The sequence below is a fragment of the Pseudopipra pipra genome, chromosome 7 (genome assembly GCF_036250125.1).
Source record: "Pseudopipra pipra isolate bDixPip1 chromosome 7, bDixPip1.hap1, whole genome shotgun sequence".
Lineage (NCBI taxonomy): Eukaryota > Metazoa > Chordata > Aves > Passeriformes > Pipridae > Pseudopipra > Pseudopipra pipra.
Window position 1 is genome coordinate 13,336,366 of NC_087555.1, and position 19,996 is coordinate 13,356,361.

Consider the following 19,996-nt stretch of genomic DNA (forward strand, 5'->3'; position numbering starts at 1 on the left):
GTGGAACGGGCACTTATTATCCAGGGATCACTTTTTATTCCCTCTCACCTTTACACATTACTTGCTTGGAGTTGTGACAGCTTTAAAAAGGTGTAAGTATATATATGAGAATATTTCAGCAGGATTCACTAAACCGGGTCTAGAAATACTGTGAAGCACTGAACTACCTAGAAAGTTAGGCACTCTTAAATCACTTTTACACATCAGACCATTTACATGGCATGCTAGCAATTTACACCCCCCGAAACTCTAGCCCTTCTAGTGCCACTGGGTTCAAAGCTATGGAAACAATCTGTCACAGTTCTCAGACTTAATTTTCTTCATTTATAAGTCAAAATGCTATGCAAGCATCAATTAATGCTTGAAAGCTCACTTTCACTTGTTCTAACACAAATACAATATATTGACCTTGCAAGGTTGCTGGCTGTTGGAAAACAGGAAAAGAAAATTAATGTCTTTGTCCAGACACTAAGCCACTTCTTCAGTGTATGTTCTTAAGTGTGTTATAGCTCCTAATACCGACTAAAGCTGAGGTTTGTGAGTAATCATAGCATCTGATACTAAAACACAAGTTGCCACAGATTGCCCATGTGGCATTTGGGTACCAACCTGGATCATTGTCTTCAAAGTCTTGCTCAGAGCTTGGAAAGTCATCCTCCATTCTTGGGAAGTTCACTAGAACAACAAGATGGGAAGCACTGTTTGTTAAAATAGGCCTTTTTGGGGGTATTATTGCCACTGGTCACTGGATTGAGAGACCAGCCAGAAAAAAAGTAACAGTTAAAACTACTACAATGCTCTTTCTCATGGAAGGAGGAAGAACTCTTTCTTTTCTTCCTTTGACCAAAGTCAGTGAAGACTCTTGCACCTTTGAGAGAACAGGATCTTCCCACTACATCACATTTCATGACCACCAAATGACCAGCTTTTAAGAAGAAAAGAGAGTGAAAAGCAAAGAAACCAGACAACCTGAATAGCACTAAAATATTGTCACTGGTGCCTGCATAATGGCCATAATTCACTATTAACATACTCCTGGGTATTACCCTTACAACTTTGAATAGGATCTTAGTGCCTTTCATTACTTGCCACTAATGCTGGATCCATTTAGCACACACTCTATTTTTCATCTTTCCCCATACATTTTACTGGATACAGAGCTTCAATGATCCAGTTCCTCTTTGGGTTTCAGATAAATTCATAGTAATTTGAGGAATTCATGTATCATCATTATATGTTTTAATGCAAAAGCTGGTTGAAATTGGGAGAGAGGCAAATGGGTGTCCATATCTAGGCATTTATGTTAATATTTCTCTGATCCAAATTCCTTTTAGTGATGACATTTCTTTTTATTGTTCAGCACAGACCAAGGACTAGTAACCAAATGCACATACTATAATCTGAGCAGAAGTAAGCTATTTTCCTGTGCAGTCTTCCTAGCATTATCTCTACGTACAGAGAGATTTTTTCACTTTTTCACTTTTCCAAAAGAAAATGTCTTTTCATTTCAATCTGCCAAGACTTTTCAAAGCTGACTGTAACTTGGGGTCCTCAGCTGAGAAGGTGTCTTGAAATGATCAGGAATGCAGAAAATCAGGGACTACTAGAAAGCGATAGAAGTCACACCCTTGAAATAGTTGTGGTTGGAAACCAAGACTACTTTGCGTCTTGTGCAAAAATGGCAAGAAGAGTTTAAAGAGGTTATTTATAAACGACCAAAACCAAAGAATGTAACTTGTGACTAAAAAAACAAGTGCAAAGAAATTATTCAAAATCTTATAAGAGAATATTTCTGCATATTTGCATGGATATTTAGGACTTGAAAAGGCCTCTTGAATTTTCAAATCCATTTTTTGCTATCCCAGGCAACCATATCAGGCAATTCCTGCCAGCAGCCTTTCAAGGTTCACTTCCAGGGCGGGGGGCTCTGCTGAACGCCATGCTGCCCCAAAACCACCTTACACTTGACTGCAGAGATCCTCTGTGCTAGTACGAATGATACCTTGCCAAATACCCATTCCTTGGGCAGAACTGTAACAACACTCAAGGGATTAAGGGATTTCTTTGAATTTTCAAGTGAATCTGGCAACAGGAACACACACAACCCTCCTGATGATGAGTTCTGCTTTTAGTGAGTCAGGTAGTTAAACTGACTCAAGGCTGCTGGGAGATTGTTGAAGAAACATAGGTGCACACTGTCTTCCATAAATCCTCACTTTAGCAGCGAGTTCACATGATTTCTCAACATTTCTCGAACTGACAGGCCCAGATGGCAACATCTTAGGGCTGGGAGAACTGCCTGAGGGCTTCTTGCAAACATTTAGAACCAAACATGTGGAAAAATAACTTGCAAAGCAGTTCACACGTGGAGTGTGCATTGCTAGTCGTCCATTGGAAGACAAGCAGTGAGATTTGCCGTCCGTGTCACCCACACAACCCTACAGAAACTGTATGTTGCTCGAAGATGAGCAGAGGTTGAAATCAGGCCACAGTCTGCCCAAGGAGTCCATATGTGGGGAAAGACTGTTGGAAGTCATTTGCCTTTCCATATTGTAGCTGCTCTAAATTTTGTATGAGAACAAGCTAGCAATTTGGTCCTTTTGTTATTTCCCCGGGTAACCTTGAGGGAAAAGCCAGGAAAAAAGAAGTATTGGTTAATTAACACTTTCAAAAGAACACCAGTTTGTCCAGACTAAAAGGAAGGAGCGCTGGGAAAATGTGAAAAGAGAGAACATTTATACAAAAAGCCCAGCCCAGAATCTATTTACTCGTCTAGCAATTTGCTCAATTCCCCATGCTAATATGACTCTTAAGTCCTGCTTAAATGATATCTTCCTCCTTGCCCATTTTCCTTCCTCCTCAGGCCCTCATTCTTCTGTTCCCCACATGCCATTTCATTGCTATTCAACTATATGTTATCACGCAGGGCTCTACACCAGCTTTGGAAAAACATAATTTGACATTTCTTTTTCCATCCTGGGGTTTCTCGAGTCATTAACTGAATCAGCTGGGGCTGTGTGGGTGTCTGTGGGAATTGAAGCTGGTGGTCTCAGTTCAGTTCCTAGTGGAGATGATTTGGAATCTAGCCTGTCACAGAATCTAGCCTGCTATTTGTCATCAATGAGGCTCCTCTGGAACAAGTCTCAGCAATACTGTCACAAGTGAAGCAGGCCACAGAAAGCAGCCCTCTTGGAAAGGGGTCCCCAGAAAAGCCCTTGCAAACTGCTGGGCAGAATGGGAGAAACATGGATCGCTCTCTGTTGTGGAGAGCTGCTTCTTTAAAGGGCGGCTTCCAGGAACAATTTAGTTTGTATTTTAATGGAGAAAAAAATATATTGGAGAAAGGGAGGCAAGAAAGTTAGGGGGAACTGTATTTAAACATGAAAGAAGAATGCTTTCTCCTGAGTGAAAGGCACTTTTTAAAGCTTGTGTGCTGAATGATGGCTGTGAGCACCTAGCCAGTCATGCCCAAAAGATGATGTTAGCAAAGATGCTGGAAACAGCCCAATGCCAAGAAAGATTGTTATCTATTGGATCTGAGAGCACTACCAGCTAAAAGGCTAATTTATGGGACCTGAAAAAAAGAAATATTAAATTCTAATCAAAGACAAGGACTGACTTAAGTACCGTGTTTGTATGAACTCACGGAGGGAGAGGAGAGAATTAGTATTTCCAGAGTTTCAGTGTACATCTGTTTTAAAATAGTAGCAGGGCTGGGAGGGATTGGGCCAGGGCAGATGAAGGAGGCAGAAGGGCAGACAAGCTTATCTGGTGTCTCACCATAGACATGTCTGTGCTTCTTGCAGGAAAGCTCTCCAAACCTGAGCTCAGCATGAGCTCAGCATGTCATATGGACTGGCATGTACTTCCCATCACCACACGTGCTGGATGCCAGCTCTTCTGCACAGGCTTACCAGCAATGCCCACCGCCTCAGGCAGAGACCTCTCCACAGCAGTAGCTCTTGGCTTGGTGCAGAGAACACCAAGTTCTGATTGCTGGAACCTGGACACATTCTTCCAAAGCAAATGACAACCATCAAGAAAAAAAAGTTGCTGTTTCTTTCTAGACTGACTTTGTCTGGTATAAATCCAGGCACTGAGTGCTGCCTCCTGCTGGGTCTCTCCACAGTGGGGCAGAGCTCTATCACCCCACATTTCTTTACACATAGGCATTTGCGGGTGGTGGCCATGGCGCCTCTTCAACTCTTTCTGGGTGAACAAAATGAGCATCTCAGCAGGAGGTGCCTTTCCCAAACAATATATTGAACTTGCAGCAATTTCCAGCTCTTTTTGTTGCCTGCCCACAGCTGCTCTGGCACAGGGGAGCCTGGCCTGGAAAGCACCCAGGATGCACTCCCACCATCCCCATGCTCCTGCTCCCCACTTTCTGCAGGGGTCCATGGGCTCTGGGGATGAAGGGGATGCACAAGGTGATGGTGGCTTGTGAGCATTGCTACCTACCATCTTTCACCCCAGAGTAACATCTGTGGCTGTGCCTGCTGGTACAAAAGAGCAGAACATGTAGGAGGAAGGAGGAACAACAAATTGGTCTTTCTGGGGAAGTGAGCAGCACATGGTTGTTTCCCCACTGTGTAAAGGACCAGAGGCAGCCATCTACGTGCTCACTCCTCTCTCCTGTTGCTACAACATCCCTCTTGGCCAGTTGCTATCCGGCCCAGCAAGGAGAGTGTAGGAGGTGCACGACTGATTTGCTGCCAAACAGTGCCAACAGTGCCCTGAAACATTAAATGAGGCCATATCCAGGAAAACGGGGGCAGAAACTGCCACTTCCCAGCCTTGGCAGGGAGAGACAGAGCTCTGTCTCTGCACTCATCCTTGCTTTTCTATCTTTGCTCATTCCCAGTCCTTTTCTCTCAGCAGCAATAGCGTGACTCCAACACACATCATTTTGTTTTGACACAGCCGAGCAGCCGTGGTGGCCTTGCCTTGACACCGCTCTGCTTGGCAGCAGTGCAACGTTGCTCCTCTGGCTGGGAGCCCCGGGGGCTGGGGGTGACACCTCCCACCCTCAGTGAATGAGGAAGCACTTCTCAAAGCAGGAGCACAGGCATCAGGCAGAAACACTCCCTCTGAATCCCTCATTGCTCTATTTCCAGCTGAAAATCCACCTCACTTCTGTCTTCCCCACTCCTCCAGAAACACAGAACTACTTTAGTTTACAGAAGGACTAAGTCCCTGCCAAATTTCAAATTAAAACAGTGCTTTGGCTGCAGTTGAGCATTAAAGAAAGCAAACAAGCAGCCACTCCCTGGCCTGGCCGCCCTCTGTGGTGCAGGAATCCTTGGACCTCATTCTCAGATTGCCTTGGGGCTGCCCTGGCAGTGGTCAATAGTGCACACCATGGAACCATCTTCTGGGGGGCACCGAGGAGCCTCTTGCACTCCTTGGGCTTCCCATGTGCAGAAAACATGTGGAAGTGTGGCTGGGCAGCTGAAGACCCCCCACCAAAAACACTTGGAGACATGAAGGCAGGCTGGGTGCTTGAGGCAGAGGCGGATGTGAGCAGGCAGCTATTTCCAGCCCCGGTGCTGCTCTCCAACATGCGGCACCCTGCCCTGCTGCACACATGGCAGATGGCCAAGGTGGCTGCCCAAACAAGGACCCTGCCAAACCCTCTCTGCAGCAGACATGTCCCCTGTTGCAGCCTGATCCCTTCTCCAGTGTTCCCTGCTTTTCCACCTCTCCTCTGCACAAACACCAGGCCAACAGTGTGGTGGCATGCTGTATGCATGACAGTGGCATTACACAGCATGGTTTTCCTCTTCCTCTCTCTTAGTGCTGGCCTACCTGGGTAAGGATACACTCAGGTTCGGCTCCCTGTGCTAGAGCTCACCAGTCCCAAACCGAGTAGCTCCTTGGTGCAAGGGCAGCACTTGCCACCGTGCAAGGACTTGGAGCTGGGGGAGAAGCTGGCAGCTCTGTGGCATCCTGATATGTTTATCACCCTCCCCGTTGTTGCTGTTTGTTTTTACAGCGCAGTGGCTAACGACACGATTCCTCAAAGTGGCAGTCACGCCTGCAGTCTCTGCTAAGAGCCGCCAAAGCCACTGATGGAGGAGCTGTGGCAGAAAGCCAAGCGGCTGTCCAAGCTTGCCTTGGGGCTCGCCTGCTGTCTGTGCGCCTCACTCTGCTGCCCTGACATAGAGTAAGCAGGGGCCAGTCCCGATAAAGTCAGTAGGTTTTCACAGGGTTTCTAGAGGGGCAAAAATCCAATCAGAGTCCATGCACAGTCTGGTTTCTACCTTGTTCCCTTGCACTCACCAGCAGAGGCATTTCATCCCTGCCAGGAAAAGCCAACCTCGCCCACACAGCCTGGAGGGAAGCAGCTCTGGCGTCCCTGTGCCGAGTGTCATCCTGCAGGTGCATGCCCTGGCAGGAGGCTGACCCAACTGTGCGGCCAGTCTCTCAGCTGGTGAATGAGCACTGCACTTTGCAGCCTGAGTGATCAGCCATCTCGGGCATGCTGACATTGCCAAGGCACAGCACAGCCCTCCCTTTCCCACAGCGCCCTTTGCTTTGCCAGGCCAGTGCTCCATCTCTCACATCCACATTAGGCACTGGCTTTGCCCCGTCATTTACAGAGAATGCCCATGGACTCCCTTCTGCCAACTGCATGGCATTGTTTTCCCTACAACACAGCAGCAACCGTAAAGATAAAAAGAGTGACACCATCACCCCATGTTCCACCAGGGAGCCACGCCCAGAGCCTCCACATGCCACACAGGACACATCAGGCTTCCACCTCTAATACTGCTCCCTGAAATACAGAACCCCAACAGCTACCCCAAAAAGTTTACCCCTTTTTTTTAAGTAAACACTTGAATTCATGAAGTTACTGGCAGAAGAGTTTGCATCAAAATCACACTAAGTTGTATTTATTTCCTTAAACAAAGCATGCTAATTTAGCTGCTTTCTTCCCTATGATGTGCTGCAGCCTGAGCAGGACCCAACTCTCCGGTCAATCTGTCTGTGGCTCACGTACGGAATAATTAGACCCTGAATGATTCCTCCCTTTTTGTCTGTTTACTTAACAGAATTTTTTTCTTCCTTGTTGAGAAGCCATCAGCTAGTTTCTCTCTCCCTGTTTTTCACATATGCATATTTGTTTTGAATTTTGCCTGAACAGTCGCTGAAGTGTACAAAATGCAAATTACAAGTGTATGGGCTTTGCTGTACAATTAAAGCAAAAAAAAAACAAACCCCTCCCCCAGAAAAGCAGCATGCGTCCTCAGCTTTGCTTGTGTTTGAACAGCCAATGTGAGGGATCACATTTGAATTATTTTTTTGTTGATGGCCTGAATTCCTAGTAAAGTCAGGAAGTTTCCTTGCAAAGCTGAGCTGTATGCCAGGGTAAAGAGTATAATAGAAGGAAAATAAATGAAGGAGGGAAGGAAAAACTTCTCAAACTGGCAGCAAAATGTATTTCACATGAAAGGTGATGCTGCTGACTGCTGAAGGGCTGAAGGGTGCACCTAGAGAAGACAAGAAGCAGAACTGCTGCAGCAGAGGTCCCTGTAACAAGTTGGGAGGGCTCAGGTGAAGGAAAGGCAGGGATGCACACCTCTCTAAACACTCTGTGCTGTGGCACCCAGGCCACTCCCGAGGAGGTCTCCTGCACAGTCTGACATGCAGAGGAAAGGACTGCACAGAAGAGGAACGCGTTGCTGTTTTCATTATTAATTTTAGTAACGGCTTACCCTTTTTTTGCTGTGCTCAGGGACAGTACAGCCGGCAGCCGAGCCAGCTGCAGGGGCCCTGGGAAGTTGGATGTCCTGTCTCCAGGGGCCCCCTGAAGAAATTCTGCATAATCACATTGAGCAATTTAGCACTTAGGCAACGTTAGTGAAATCCCCAAACAATCCCAAGTGTCAGTCCAGCTGCCCAAAAGTCCCACTAAGGACTGTTAAAAGTGTAATGGATCTAAAAGCTGCTATTAATGGCCTGATCCTGAGTGCAGCAAAGCAGGGTGCACACAGCAGATGCGCTGCAGGGAGCTGAGTCTGCACAGGACAGGAGCTTCACTTTGCTAAAAGAAATAGCCCTGATGCTCCAAAAGAAAACACGGAGTTTTGAAACTCAGCTTTGCTTCAATCAACAGCATTCTCATTAGCAAAGAAAGAAGAAGAAAGAAAAACCCCAGATATTTGTATAAAAATATCATCATTTTATTACATTCCACACAATACATCTTCAAAGAATTTCAAAATTCCACAAGATATTTTTCACACACAGGCAACTGGGCAACGCTGGGGATGTCAGGGCTTGAGGAGCAGGGGAGAACTGGGAGTAAAAATCTCGAAGTGACCTTCTGTTTTGTCTTTGGTGATTTTGGTTTGAAGGACAGGGTGCCACATTCTCCTCTCTGACATGCCAATGCATACTTGCTAAGTCCATAAGGGTGAACTTGGTCAAAGTGAGGAGATCATCTGAACTAGGGAGACTGAACTGACTTTGGAAATGTGACAGTATCATCTGCTGACATGGCTTATGCCAACCTGATAATGCAGCAAGGGCATGCCAGTATTTCAGATCTGTTTTAATTTGCAGCTGACTGAGGGGGACAGGATTTCACATCCCAAACCATATGCACCCCAACACCAGTGCTGTGTGATGAGGAGGCTCATGATGAAAGCACCCTGGCCCTGAAGCCCCTCTCCAGGCACCCTTAAATGGTACTGCCTTTAAAGTGACAGGAGCTCCCCAGGTCCCTTCTGGCCCTGCTGAGACAGGCATGTCCCTGCTGCTCTTGAAAACCTTGTAGGAGCTGGACCTGGCTCCCAGGTGCAAGGCTGCCCCGAGCACCCACCACCCCAGTGTGCTCACCATGGCACATCACCCTGGGTTTTTTCTGCACTCCCTGCATGTTTTAGACACTTGCTGCTGCAGCTGAGGGGGTCCCACTGAAATCTGTTGTGGAAACAGCATGGAGAGCTGAAACTGGCTGCATGAATTAAGGCAAGGAGGTGGGGGAGAGTGACACCCCCATGAGCAGAGATCCCTTGGGGATAGGGCTCTGCTGCCATAGGGGCCAATACCACTTATGCACAGCACCGTTTGTATTCCTACTTTTTTTTCCCAGACCAAACGGAAGCTCAAGACTGCAGTGAAGTTAACAGAGCTGCTCATCTTGATTCATCTTATGCAATATTCATGGGCAAAGGAGGGATGGGCACTAGCAAGTTTAGGAGGGGAGAGGGAATCTGATCACTGATCACAAATGAACACAAACAAGATGGAGAACCTTGCTCACTGGAGGTACTTTTTTTTGCCTGCAAACAGATTAGGGTTAACGATTCAAACCACTTTTGCATGTCATCATTCAGTAATTTATATAAGGCATTTCCACTACAATATGCTGGGCCATTCAACAGTCAGAGGCATGTGGAGGCTCCTCCTTGCCTCCCAAGTTAAGCAGCAGCAATAGCTGGGCCCCCCAGGCGCACAGGCTGGGCTTTGCTTGCTAGATGTTACTGGCACTCTAAGAAGCAGAACATTAGCAAACGCAAAACTGATATTCTAGAAAGTCAACTGGCAATTTTTATGATTCAGCAGCTATGAATTGGGCAGAGGAAAAAAAAAACAAACCCAGAAAGGGGAACTATACTTGTCCCTTGAACATTTCTAGCAGAAAAACAAGGAGGAGCCCTCTCCCCCTTCCCCCTGTAAAAGCAAAACCATCAGCACCCAGAGCGAGGATACTTATTAAATAAATAAACCTTCAATTCTCAAGAAACTACAGTATTTAGCATCCACTAAGACCTGCTGAAGTCTATGTGTTACCCTAAGGCTGGCTTTAACATATACAAACAAAACATTCATTATGAGCTTCTCTGATATAAGGCAACTTCAAATAGATTCACTTGTGGGTGGGGGAAGAGGAGGGTTTCCCCTCCCTCTTCCATACAATGGCTGTGTTATCATGTTGGTTGCAGAAAGAATAAGATGTAGAGATCTTACTTTTTGAACATCTATGGACCTCTCTGGATTCTTCTAGCCATCTGAGGTGGACATTCCTACTGTCCAGCCTGGCCTCTTCTCAATTTGCACCCAAGACATTTAACACTATCAAACAAGAAACCCAGCCAAAGCTAGATAAGGCAACAAAAAAGCATTGCTCTCTTCCCCAAGTAAACAAATCAGGACATTCACCATAAACACATCCCAGACCTTCCAGAGAGGAGGTGGGAAGGGGGGGGGGGGGAAATAACAACAACAAAAAAGCATTCCCTGTGCAAGTAGAAGCAACAATAAGCAAATTAAAAAGGAGCTTTTTCTAAATACACAGTCAGTCAGTCATACACACTCCCATACACACTCTCACACACAGATTTAGCACGCATGCGCACGAGCCTCACACACCAGCTTCCAGGCTCGCCATCAAGTTCCCTTGCAGGCTGCGTACTGGGAGGAGGAAAAAAAAAAACAAACCAAAGAAGCTGACCAACAAAAAATATTCCCCAAATAAACACAACAAAACAAAAAAAAATCCCCACCCCAAGACTCCTTGAAAAGTAATCGAAAGGGAGTGTTCACTTCTGAAGTGAAGGGGCGGTGTGTCTCTTCTTGCAATCCAAGATGCAGCATTAGTTTAGTTTGTAAAAGATTCAGGGAGGGTTGGGGGACGGAGAAGGGACGGAGATGTCTAAGAGTTCACACATATGTTAGGTAAGGAAAAAAGTGCAAAACTGAGGCAACGTATTTGAAGTCTTAGTTTCTGTCTGTCTGTCTGTTTTGTGTTTTGTTTGCTCTCTTGTTCCTGTTCGGCTCTCAGCAGCGCGAGCTGGGGTCTTGCTCTAGTTTTATGGTTAGGGTGGGCTCCACGGCCACGGGGGCCCCGTTGGCATAATGGGAGGTTTTGTAGGTGATGGAGTGATCGCTCTTCTTGGCCGCATAGCGGAACCGGTGGTAGTGGAGCACAAGGGCCAGCGTGACGGAGACCAGCACCACAACAGCACCTCCGGCGGCAATAACGTAATACCAGTAGGCTGGGATGGGCTGCACTGACACCGTGTCCACTGTGGGCTCGGTCCCTGGCAGGAGGGTTGCCCCTGGGGAGGAGACACAGAACAGGGTTGCTAGGTGGGAGGCATGCAGACGCATAAAAAGAAACACACATGCTTTCAAGAGTACAGCACGGAGCAACACAAGGTCCCACAGCCGCCTCCGGATATGGGGCGTGCTCCTAGGGGAAGGCACAGCCTGGCATTTGCTGAGCCCGCATATTCAAGGGTCTTTTTCTTCCCTTTTAATTAATCAGGCTGCCTGGATAGCAATACAAATTCCATATGCACGCTATTATTACTGTTATTTCTGGCATCAACAAATGTTTTTTTCCCTTCTTTTTTTTGGCCATCTCCAGATCAGCCACCTGGTTTTGTCTCCACATGGCAGATGTTGTCAAGCAGTGACAAAACACATCATGTTCCTGATTGGAAGAAAAGCATAATCTCAGATGGCCAAGGAAGTTACTACAGGAGACTGGGAAAGAGATTACAAGGAGAAGCATTTGTTGTTCTTACTGAAAAGACAGAGAAGAAGATCTCTGTTTGAAAGTGCTCTGCACACAGATCTAGTCTCAGTAGGTGCCCCATTCACAGACCTACAGATTTCCTTATTATTTTTTAAATTGAGAAGGGATGGTTATAATTATTTACATGGCACGGGCTGCAAAATTCAACCCAACATTCATATAAGAAACTCATGCTCTTTCCAGCTTAAGCAAGCCAGGATTATGAATTCATGCTGGTAAAGTAACATGTCTAGGGAGGGCTGGAAAAGCACGTGCCTCCCTTGAATCCAAGGGCAGGCAGTGCCCATCCTCAGCTCAGCAATGGTCAACCCTTCCTACTCTTGCAGCTGTAGTATGTTGCAGGGCATGGCTGCAAGGCGCTGCTCTCCCTTCCCAGGTCATCCTGGGACAGCTCAGCACACATCTGTTGATCAGACATGCTGGGCCTCACCACCTGTCCACAGAGCATGTCCACACACGTGGCTCTGCAGGCACCGAGCACCGGGGTCGGCTCACGCCCACGGCCCGCGACCGGCTCTGCGCTACTGCTCCTGCACACGCCGCTCTCACCTCCCCAGCAACACTCGTGGGAGAAAGCTGTAAATAACTATGGAGAGATGCATTTTTGCACCACATTTATTTACTGGCTATTTCAAGGGGACTGGAGTCCCCAAGGAACACTCTGAACGGTTTGCTCTGATGCAGGACACACTGACCCCAGAACTCTGCTCACCCTCTCCTCTTGCCCCTGGCCTGCTTGTGGGGAGCAGCCCCCTGGCGAGGTGCTGGCAAGAACTTTGGGGGCTGCTGGGTTTGGTGTCAGCATATCAATGAGCTCTGTGCTAACCAAACCCCAGCTGGGTTTCCTGAGCAGACCTGGAGGATGCCAAGGGGAAAATACAAAACAGCTCAGGATGCACTTAGCTTTGCTAGCAGCAAGGGCATCTTGCAGCACACCCTCTGCCCTCCCCTCCAAACACTGCCCTAATAGCAGAGCCACTGGCTGGAAATTTGGGATGGCGATGGCTTTTCTTCTGCTAGGAGCACAGGAGATTAGGCAAAGTGATGGTTCCTCTGCCACTCACAAGGCTTTCTTTCCCTCCCCTTTCCTCAAAACCTGGGCACAGGGAGTATAAAATAAGAATGAACACTTCACCCAGATGAATAGCTACAACAAAAAACCCCCTCAAAACCTAGAAAAAAACCCCACACAGGCAAAACAAATCCTGTTTTTACAGAGCAGGAGGCTGGGAACCACCCACATATTTGTCACTGAAGGCAAGAAATTCGGATGTCTCAGGAGAAGGCTAACTGCCAGATATGCCACCCTCGACCCATCTCACCCCAGCTGCCCCTTGCCATCAGGAATGGGGGTGGTCCTGTCCCTCCTGCCCTCCAACAGCACCTGCAGAACAGGGATACAGGGTGGGCTATGTGTTGGGGATGGCACAGGTAGGGAGCAGGCAGCCCTCTGACCTCCTTCTCTACCTCCACTGGCCACCCTGGTGGGGGGAATGAAAGCAGCACATCCCCGTGCTTCCCCAAGCAGCTGCTGCCCCTCACCTGTCTCTATGGGGGGTGGCAGTGTGGGACACCCCATGGGAGCTGCTGCTTGCTCCCTGTGAGGCTGAGCATGTTCAATGCTGCCTTGAGCTGCATTGATAACCCACCACTGTCTCCCACCACAGATCCAGCTGGGCAAGCCGGCCCAGACCCAAATGTGACCCACCACCATCCCCAATGGATCAGCAACACCTTGCCTGTGCTTGACAGCACCGGGTGCAGGGCTGACCCCTGCAAAGATTGTGGGGCTGCTCGCTGTGTAGAGGCCACTTGTGTTTACACTTAGTGACACAACTGCTTACATAGCACCTTGCTCCAGCGAGAGATTTATGGGTGAACAGCCTCTCACACCACTGATATGCACCAGGCCCCACCAGTGGAAACTGGGGTGGGGAAAGGGGGCAGGTGCCAGGGATGCCAACAGTTCCTGAGTCTCAAGAGAGCAGGAGGAAGGTTTCCTCCTGATGGCTGTATATTGTCCACTAGAGGACTGGGAGCACAAAGGGGGGTCTGCCCTTTGCCCATGCACCGCTGTCTGCCTGGGGATGGAGGGAAGCAGCATGATGCGCCCCAGATGATCCTGCTTGTGGGAAGGATCCCTGAGGATCTCAAAGCAGCTGGAAGCCAACCCCTGCTTGGCCCTGACCCACTCCAGATGTCTCTGTGCAACAGCCAGGGCTGCAAGCATGAGGGGTGGTGCAGAGCCCTTCCTTAGCCCCCGTTTCCGCACTGCATGGCCCTGCTGAGGAGATAGCAGAAGTCTGGAGAGTTCATTTAGCAACTGAAGTCATTAAGGAATCACACTCAGTTGTCTCTAAGCCCTAACGAAGCCAATTCCCAACATTAATGATTGTTCTTCCTTACATTGCCAGCCACTAAATATAGCTGCCCATCCACTCAGCACACAGCACTGATGTTATCTGCTCTGTTTTTACTGGCTCTAATGCTCTCTGCAAGTTTTCTGTTATATCAGTGGAAAAGTTCATTGCTCAGGGAGATGGAAAAAAAAAAATCCATCTTCCTAACTTAATAATTTTTCCACTCCCCTTTGCCTTCCGCCACACACACACACTCTTGCCCTTCCTCATTTATTCACTAGTGCTCTCATCTCAATAAAGAACTGCCTCCCGCTGTTGCTGTCAAGTTTGTGGCTGCTGTGTTTATGGCTTGGGACACCAGTCAATGGAAACTGGATTTAATCCCTACAGGGTGGATATTTCATGTGGGTGTGCTACTGGTGCTCACACCTCCCACCTGTCCAGGTACAGCCCCATCCTCTTTCCAATAGGGAAGACTCTACAGGGATCAGTTTTGGAGCTCTGCAGCAAGAATCAAAACCCAAAAGAAGGAAAAGCATAAGTCATCTTGGAAAGAAAAGGAGAAAACCCTTTCCAGAGAGCCTCCTAGAGGACTGCCTGCCTTGCTCTGCCACTTCCGTGTCACAGGTAATATTCCTTTCCGAAATCACTGACATTAACTGCTGTGGACAAGCAACACAGCTGGACTTTTCACAGATGGCACAAATGAAAGCAAGTATTACATTCATCTAATCTGAATGCTACAAAACCAGTGTCAGTCTCAACCCCATAACTGCCACCTGTCATTTCTCCAGGAAGGTATCTGATTTCAAGATACCTGGTGTGAGAGAATCCACCAGTCCCAAAGGCGAATTCTTCCCATGGTTTGCCTCCACATTATTTGGAATACATCTCTTATTTTTAGCCTGGTATTTATCTAATTCCTTGCTTCCAGACATTTGTTATACCCTTTCTTTAAGGGTGAAATGCATCAACTCTCAAATGCAGCACAGTTTAAACACACTTACTGGTCTTGTAAGATCCCGACCCACTAGCTGAAACGTATTCCACCTACGCAGTTCTCTTCTTATTATTTGCCTTGTGATCCTGGAGCCTGTAAGGTGCATATTTTCAGCTTTGCTCACAAGCCAGGAGAGGAAGGATTTGCTATTATTTTTAATGGCATCTGACTTTGTCAGCTCATCATGTAATTGCAGGGGTGGGGGCTATAGAACATCTCAGTAATTTCTGCATAGTCTTTCCTCTCCAACTCCTTTTTATCCAGCCAGGGATTTCTTCCCCTCATTTTACCCTCTCCTTCTGCTGGGCATCTCTGCCTTTCCCTCATTTTAATTATTATCATGCAATTGCCTCCAGTCTTACTTCTTCATCTTTTCCCTCTGCATTTTGCTCTTTCCCAGGTCACTCCATCCCTCTGTGCCATCCATTCCTGCCTGTCATCCAGGGAAACCTTCTCAACCTTTTGCTGCAATTGCTCCCCTGTTAGGACCAATCCTAGGATGTCCTTGAGAGAGCCAGGAATGGGCAGGAGCCACTGGAACAAGCTGGCAAGTTCCATTGTGAAGGGGAGGTGTGCCTGTAACAGCATCTGCCCGTGCTGCTCAGGGACCTCACTGTCATTACCCAGCCGGTGTGCCCTGGGGAATACGATGGGGAAATGGAGGCACATAGGCAGCAGGGCAGGGGGTGAAAGGAAAAAGAAACAACATGAGTTAGCAGCAGTTTAGAACAGACTCAGTGTGAGGACCCAGAGAGAGGTTCAAACTGAAGATAACACACATGTAACAAAAGACAAGGATGGTGTTCACAAAATAGATACCAGACCAGGTTTAGGAGAACACAGAGCAACGATGTTAAGTAAGGAAGGGTTGTGAGGCTTTAACTGTCAGCTGAGAATACTGCAGCAGCTTTTCAGTAACGTCACAAGCCTGAATATCAGATCAATAAGCAGCCTATAAATAAGCAAACCTAAATTCCTAGATGTTACAGTATGGGTATGACTGTAAAACACAGTGTTACACCCTGCACTTGTCCCTCACGTTGGCAACACTCCACAGCCTGCATCCCCAGGGATGGAGTTGACTTCAGTCTGTTTACTTTTCCTTTACTGCCACAGATCCCAGTGCACATACCCCATGAGAGACAGCTTTGCCCACATGGAAATGCAGTTGCTTCTAGGGTAGAGTCCAGCCATACCTTACAGTTCACCAGCATAGTAAGGGAGGGAAAGAGTACAGACATCACGTTCAAGCAAAAGCAAAGGGCATGTTGACTGAATTGACAAAACAACTTTAAAGTTAAGGGGAGCCCCAACTTTGCTCTTCATCACAACAAAACCCTCAGACACATTGCTGAAAAGGCAGGCAGGAAAACAAAATCCAAAATCAAAACACAGGGAACCCCCCTCAGACTAAACTCATCTCTGCAAAAGCAGATAGCTTTTCCCACCCCAGAGCAAGACAAACAGCATCCCTACTGACTGCTTAAGGGGAAAGGCAGTTTTTCAGAGTTCCTCACCTTTTCTCTTACTCTGTAGGTTTGATCAGAGAAATGCTGGTTTCTGTGCTCCAGGCTAGTATTAAGCTATTAAATGCACCATTTCACCTTGTTTTCCTTTTATTGACTGTCACCTTCAGAGCTCCTCATGGCAGTTTGCTCTCCCACTTCTACCTCCCAACTCCTTTCCCCTTCCAAGCAGACTGGTCCCACCTTCTTTCACCAGCATGTCAAACACCACCACTGCCAGACCATCTATGAACTGGAGAACCACCTTCCCTCACAATAATGTGAGTTACTGCCACCAGATTTCACTTTAATTGGCTACTTTTTTTTTCATTTAAGTCAGTTGAAAACTACTCCTCAGCTTTCCCATTTTGAGCTTAGCTGCTCTTCAGGAGGCTGAGTGCCTCTTGTGATGGTTTCCTAATGCTGTTCAGTCCCAAGACAGGGGGACTTGCCTGCTTGCCTGCCCTGTCACCTAGCAGGATTCACAGGGTGCCACCTCCTGCTGCTGGGGCGGGGGAGGTTTAGTACACACTTGCCATTTCAGTGCTCAGATCATTTGCTGTTTGTACAAGCACACACATTGCTTTCCTTCGATGTAAAAGCCCATGCCAGCAGAATAAAACCACCGAGAGAAGTGCAGTTTTACCTGGAAAGTATGAGTTTTCACCTGGGAAAGCCGTGATGGGTTCTGCAGAGGAGAAACAAAAACTAGTATTAGAGAGGGGAGTATGACACACAAGGCCCCTTGTTCATGTCTCTACTGATCTGCAGTGACCAAGTGGAGCAGGCATGTGGCTGTGCCCCACAGAAGCCACTCAATGGGAACAGCACAGAGAACCAGACAACCTCACTAGGACAGGGAGAAACCCGGCTCAGCCGGGGACCAGCCAGACGCAATAAGCTTCCACTCAGACTTAAGAGAAAAATATGTCTGAGGTTGAAGGTCATTTGGATCCATCCTGGCTGGGCTGAGTCATCCAATGACAAAGCCTCACCTGGCCCAGTGATGAAACCCTGAAACCCCCTAAATTTCCCAAAGTGGTTTGGTTTCTGGCTCAACTCTGGCACTGTTATTCACACGGGAACTATGTTACTTCTGGGCAGTGATGCCATGCTGCTCTCCATCTCACAGTGACAAGAAACAAAAGCAAGTGATTTTTTTTCTTCTTTCTAGATACTTTGAAGAAGTAATCTATTACAAATTACTGGATCTGAAAAGCAATAATCGCTACTTACTACTGATTACTTTCTCGCAGAAGTAATAGGCTTCTGATTATTTTTAGATTACTTCTGCATTATGCCTGTGAGTCACAGAAGCAGACTGGCTCGACTGAGTGTTAGGAAATCATCACTCGGGTTCAAAATGCGAATGACACATTTGTCAAAGGAAAAAATTATTTTGACTTATTAGCGTTCTTTCATGCTAAAAAGGAGTCAGATTACTTCCAAAGATTATGTTTGAAAAGACAGTAGCCGGTGCTGGAGTCAGCTATTCTCATGGCTCTGACAGAGAGAGAGCAGCACTGCATCTCTACCATTTCATTATTATTTTGGTGAAATCGGAAATGACCCCTTAGTTATGTTAAAGTTTGCAGTGGGAGCCCTTTGCTGGAAATGATCTGAAACAAATGTTCCTTATGGGTTATAAGATCCACATTCAACTTCCTAGATTGGGAAAAATAATTTTGTGTAGCAGTTTGGTGTTATTTTTAGGGCTGGCAATGCTTGAAACTTTGTAATTTATTAATGCTTTTGTTTTTGAAATATTAAGCTTTAGGTTCATGAGGCCCAAGATACAGTAACCCTGGAGATAGGTGAATTGCTGAGCTCAAAAGAAGTCAGATAGGAAATGCTATTAGTGTTAATCATTGGTCTTGCTTCTCTTTAATGCCATAGAAGGCAAGGGATTAAAACACCACAGTAAAGCCTTAAATACAGGGAATTTGACATCTGAAGTATTAGCTCCTTTGGCAGATGGGAGACCAGCAGAGTTCAAAGCATCAAAGAAACTGGGACTCAGCACTCAAGAGCATCTCTGGGGCAGTCCTAGTCCTCTGTTCTATTATCAATCCTGGTTACTGCACCATTTTCGCCATTGCTTGCCTGCACACGATGGCAAGCCATGGGACCAGCCTTTCTCAATCACAATTTGTCTGGTGCTTCCTCCCCTGAGAAACCCCTCTTTGAAGAGAGCGTCTGTCCTGCTTGAGTAAGGAGGCACTGGGATCCTTCCTTGGTGGGGGAGAGGAGAGCAGCTTCCTTGAATGGGGCCTTTCAAAGCCCAGAAGGGAGAGAGGCTCTGCTCCACTGACTTTTTCCATTGGCTTCAGGATGGGTCAGACACCTTGCAGGTGTTTAGCAGTAAAACATGCCCCCCCAGGTCGTGCAGAAGAGTAGGACCTAGTTACTGTGGGTGGGTCTCAGCACAGATCCCACTAATTGAATACTGCTGGTCCCATACTCCACTGGGATACCTCTAAATCCACACCCAAGCTAGATGGCAACCAGAGCTATCAGAGTGCCTGCATGGACATGCCAGCTAGAGGAAAAGGGTAGGGACGTAGCTCTACCAGCAAACTGCTGGACACATCTTTTTTTGCTCTTTTTTTTTTTTTTTTCCAAGTCCTCTCTGTCTTTTACATTGAATTATTCCACCTGGCTTTTGGCCTGGTTTGAGGAACAGTGAATTCTAGGACAAAAATTTCTTTTGTTATTCTGTTAACATTGCTGTAAAACCCCTCTGCTATTTTCTTTCTTGTTAGAGAAGACTCCTTTTGAACTCATCAGCCCCTCTAAGCATGTAATGCTGACTGACAGCTGGTTTCTTTTGTCAAGCACTTTCCTTTTAAATTCAGTGTATGTCCTTATCACACAGAATAGTCCCCAGTAACTGTTAGTGCTGCTCTTTTGGCTTTGCATGGCAGAGACGTGCTTCCTTCCTCTCACACCAACGCAGGCAGAGCTCCTGTCCCCCAGAGACTGAGTCCCCCTCATTTCTTTAATGGGCAAGGGATGTCCCAGCTGATATCCAGAAACTCCTGGTAACTCAAGCGGAGGAGAGGTGTCCCACTGACACCTTGTGAGCAAAGGCTTTCCAGCCCCAGCTTCCCCCACCCCCATCCCTGACCCCATGGCTGGAGGCAGCACATACCCATGCAGTTCTCCAGCGGGATGTCAGTGCCGAGCCGGATGTCATCGAGGGCGAGCTCTCCTGCGTGGCCATTGCGTATAAATCCCTCAAACACAATCTGTGAGAAATTGGGACAGAAATGTTAATGCTGAGCTGGGAAGCAGAGAGTGGTTGCTGCTCCCAAGGGAAAGTGAGGGGAAATCCCTGCATACCTGTGGATCACCTGAGTCTAGTCCTGCTTCTTTGCCCTGCCTCTGCCACCCCTTCCCCAGGGAAATCTGATGTGCAGGGACGGGTTTGGCAGAGAGATCTTTACCTGGCAGAACTTGGCTTGATTTTGTTCACTTAAGTGCTTCTCATAAGGAATAAAGACTCAGTGAACCCCCCTGGCCCTTATACAAATGGTTCAAGTGGCATAACACTGAGTTACAGCAGCAGCAGCTTTGGCCC

At 47.2% G+C, this 19,996-nt stretch overlaps 1 protein-coding gene across 3 annotated transcripts in view; it reads right to left on the reverse strand.

Moving 5' to 3' along the window:
• The window catches only part of NRP2 (neuropilin 2), an 89,008-nt gene that overhangs the window by 3,455 nt on the left and 65,557 nt on the right, over window positions 1–19,996 (reverse strand). For 2 of the 3 annotated variants that reach the window (XM_064660621.1, XM_064660620.1), the window contains exons 14-16: window positions 19,568–19,664; window positions 17,063–17,104; window positions 610–675 (exon numbers count right to left, since the gene is read on the reverse strand). In XM_064660621.1, the coding sequence (XP_064516691.1) occupies window positions 610–675; window positions 17,063–17,104; window positions 19,568–19,664 (205 nt within the window). Of the gene's footprint in view, window positions 1–609; window positions 676–8,164; window positions 11,070–17,062; window positions 17,105–19,567; window positions 19,665–19,996 lie in introns of those variants that run through there. The other variant, XM_064660622.1, reaches the window with a different exon arrangement.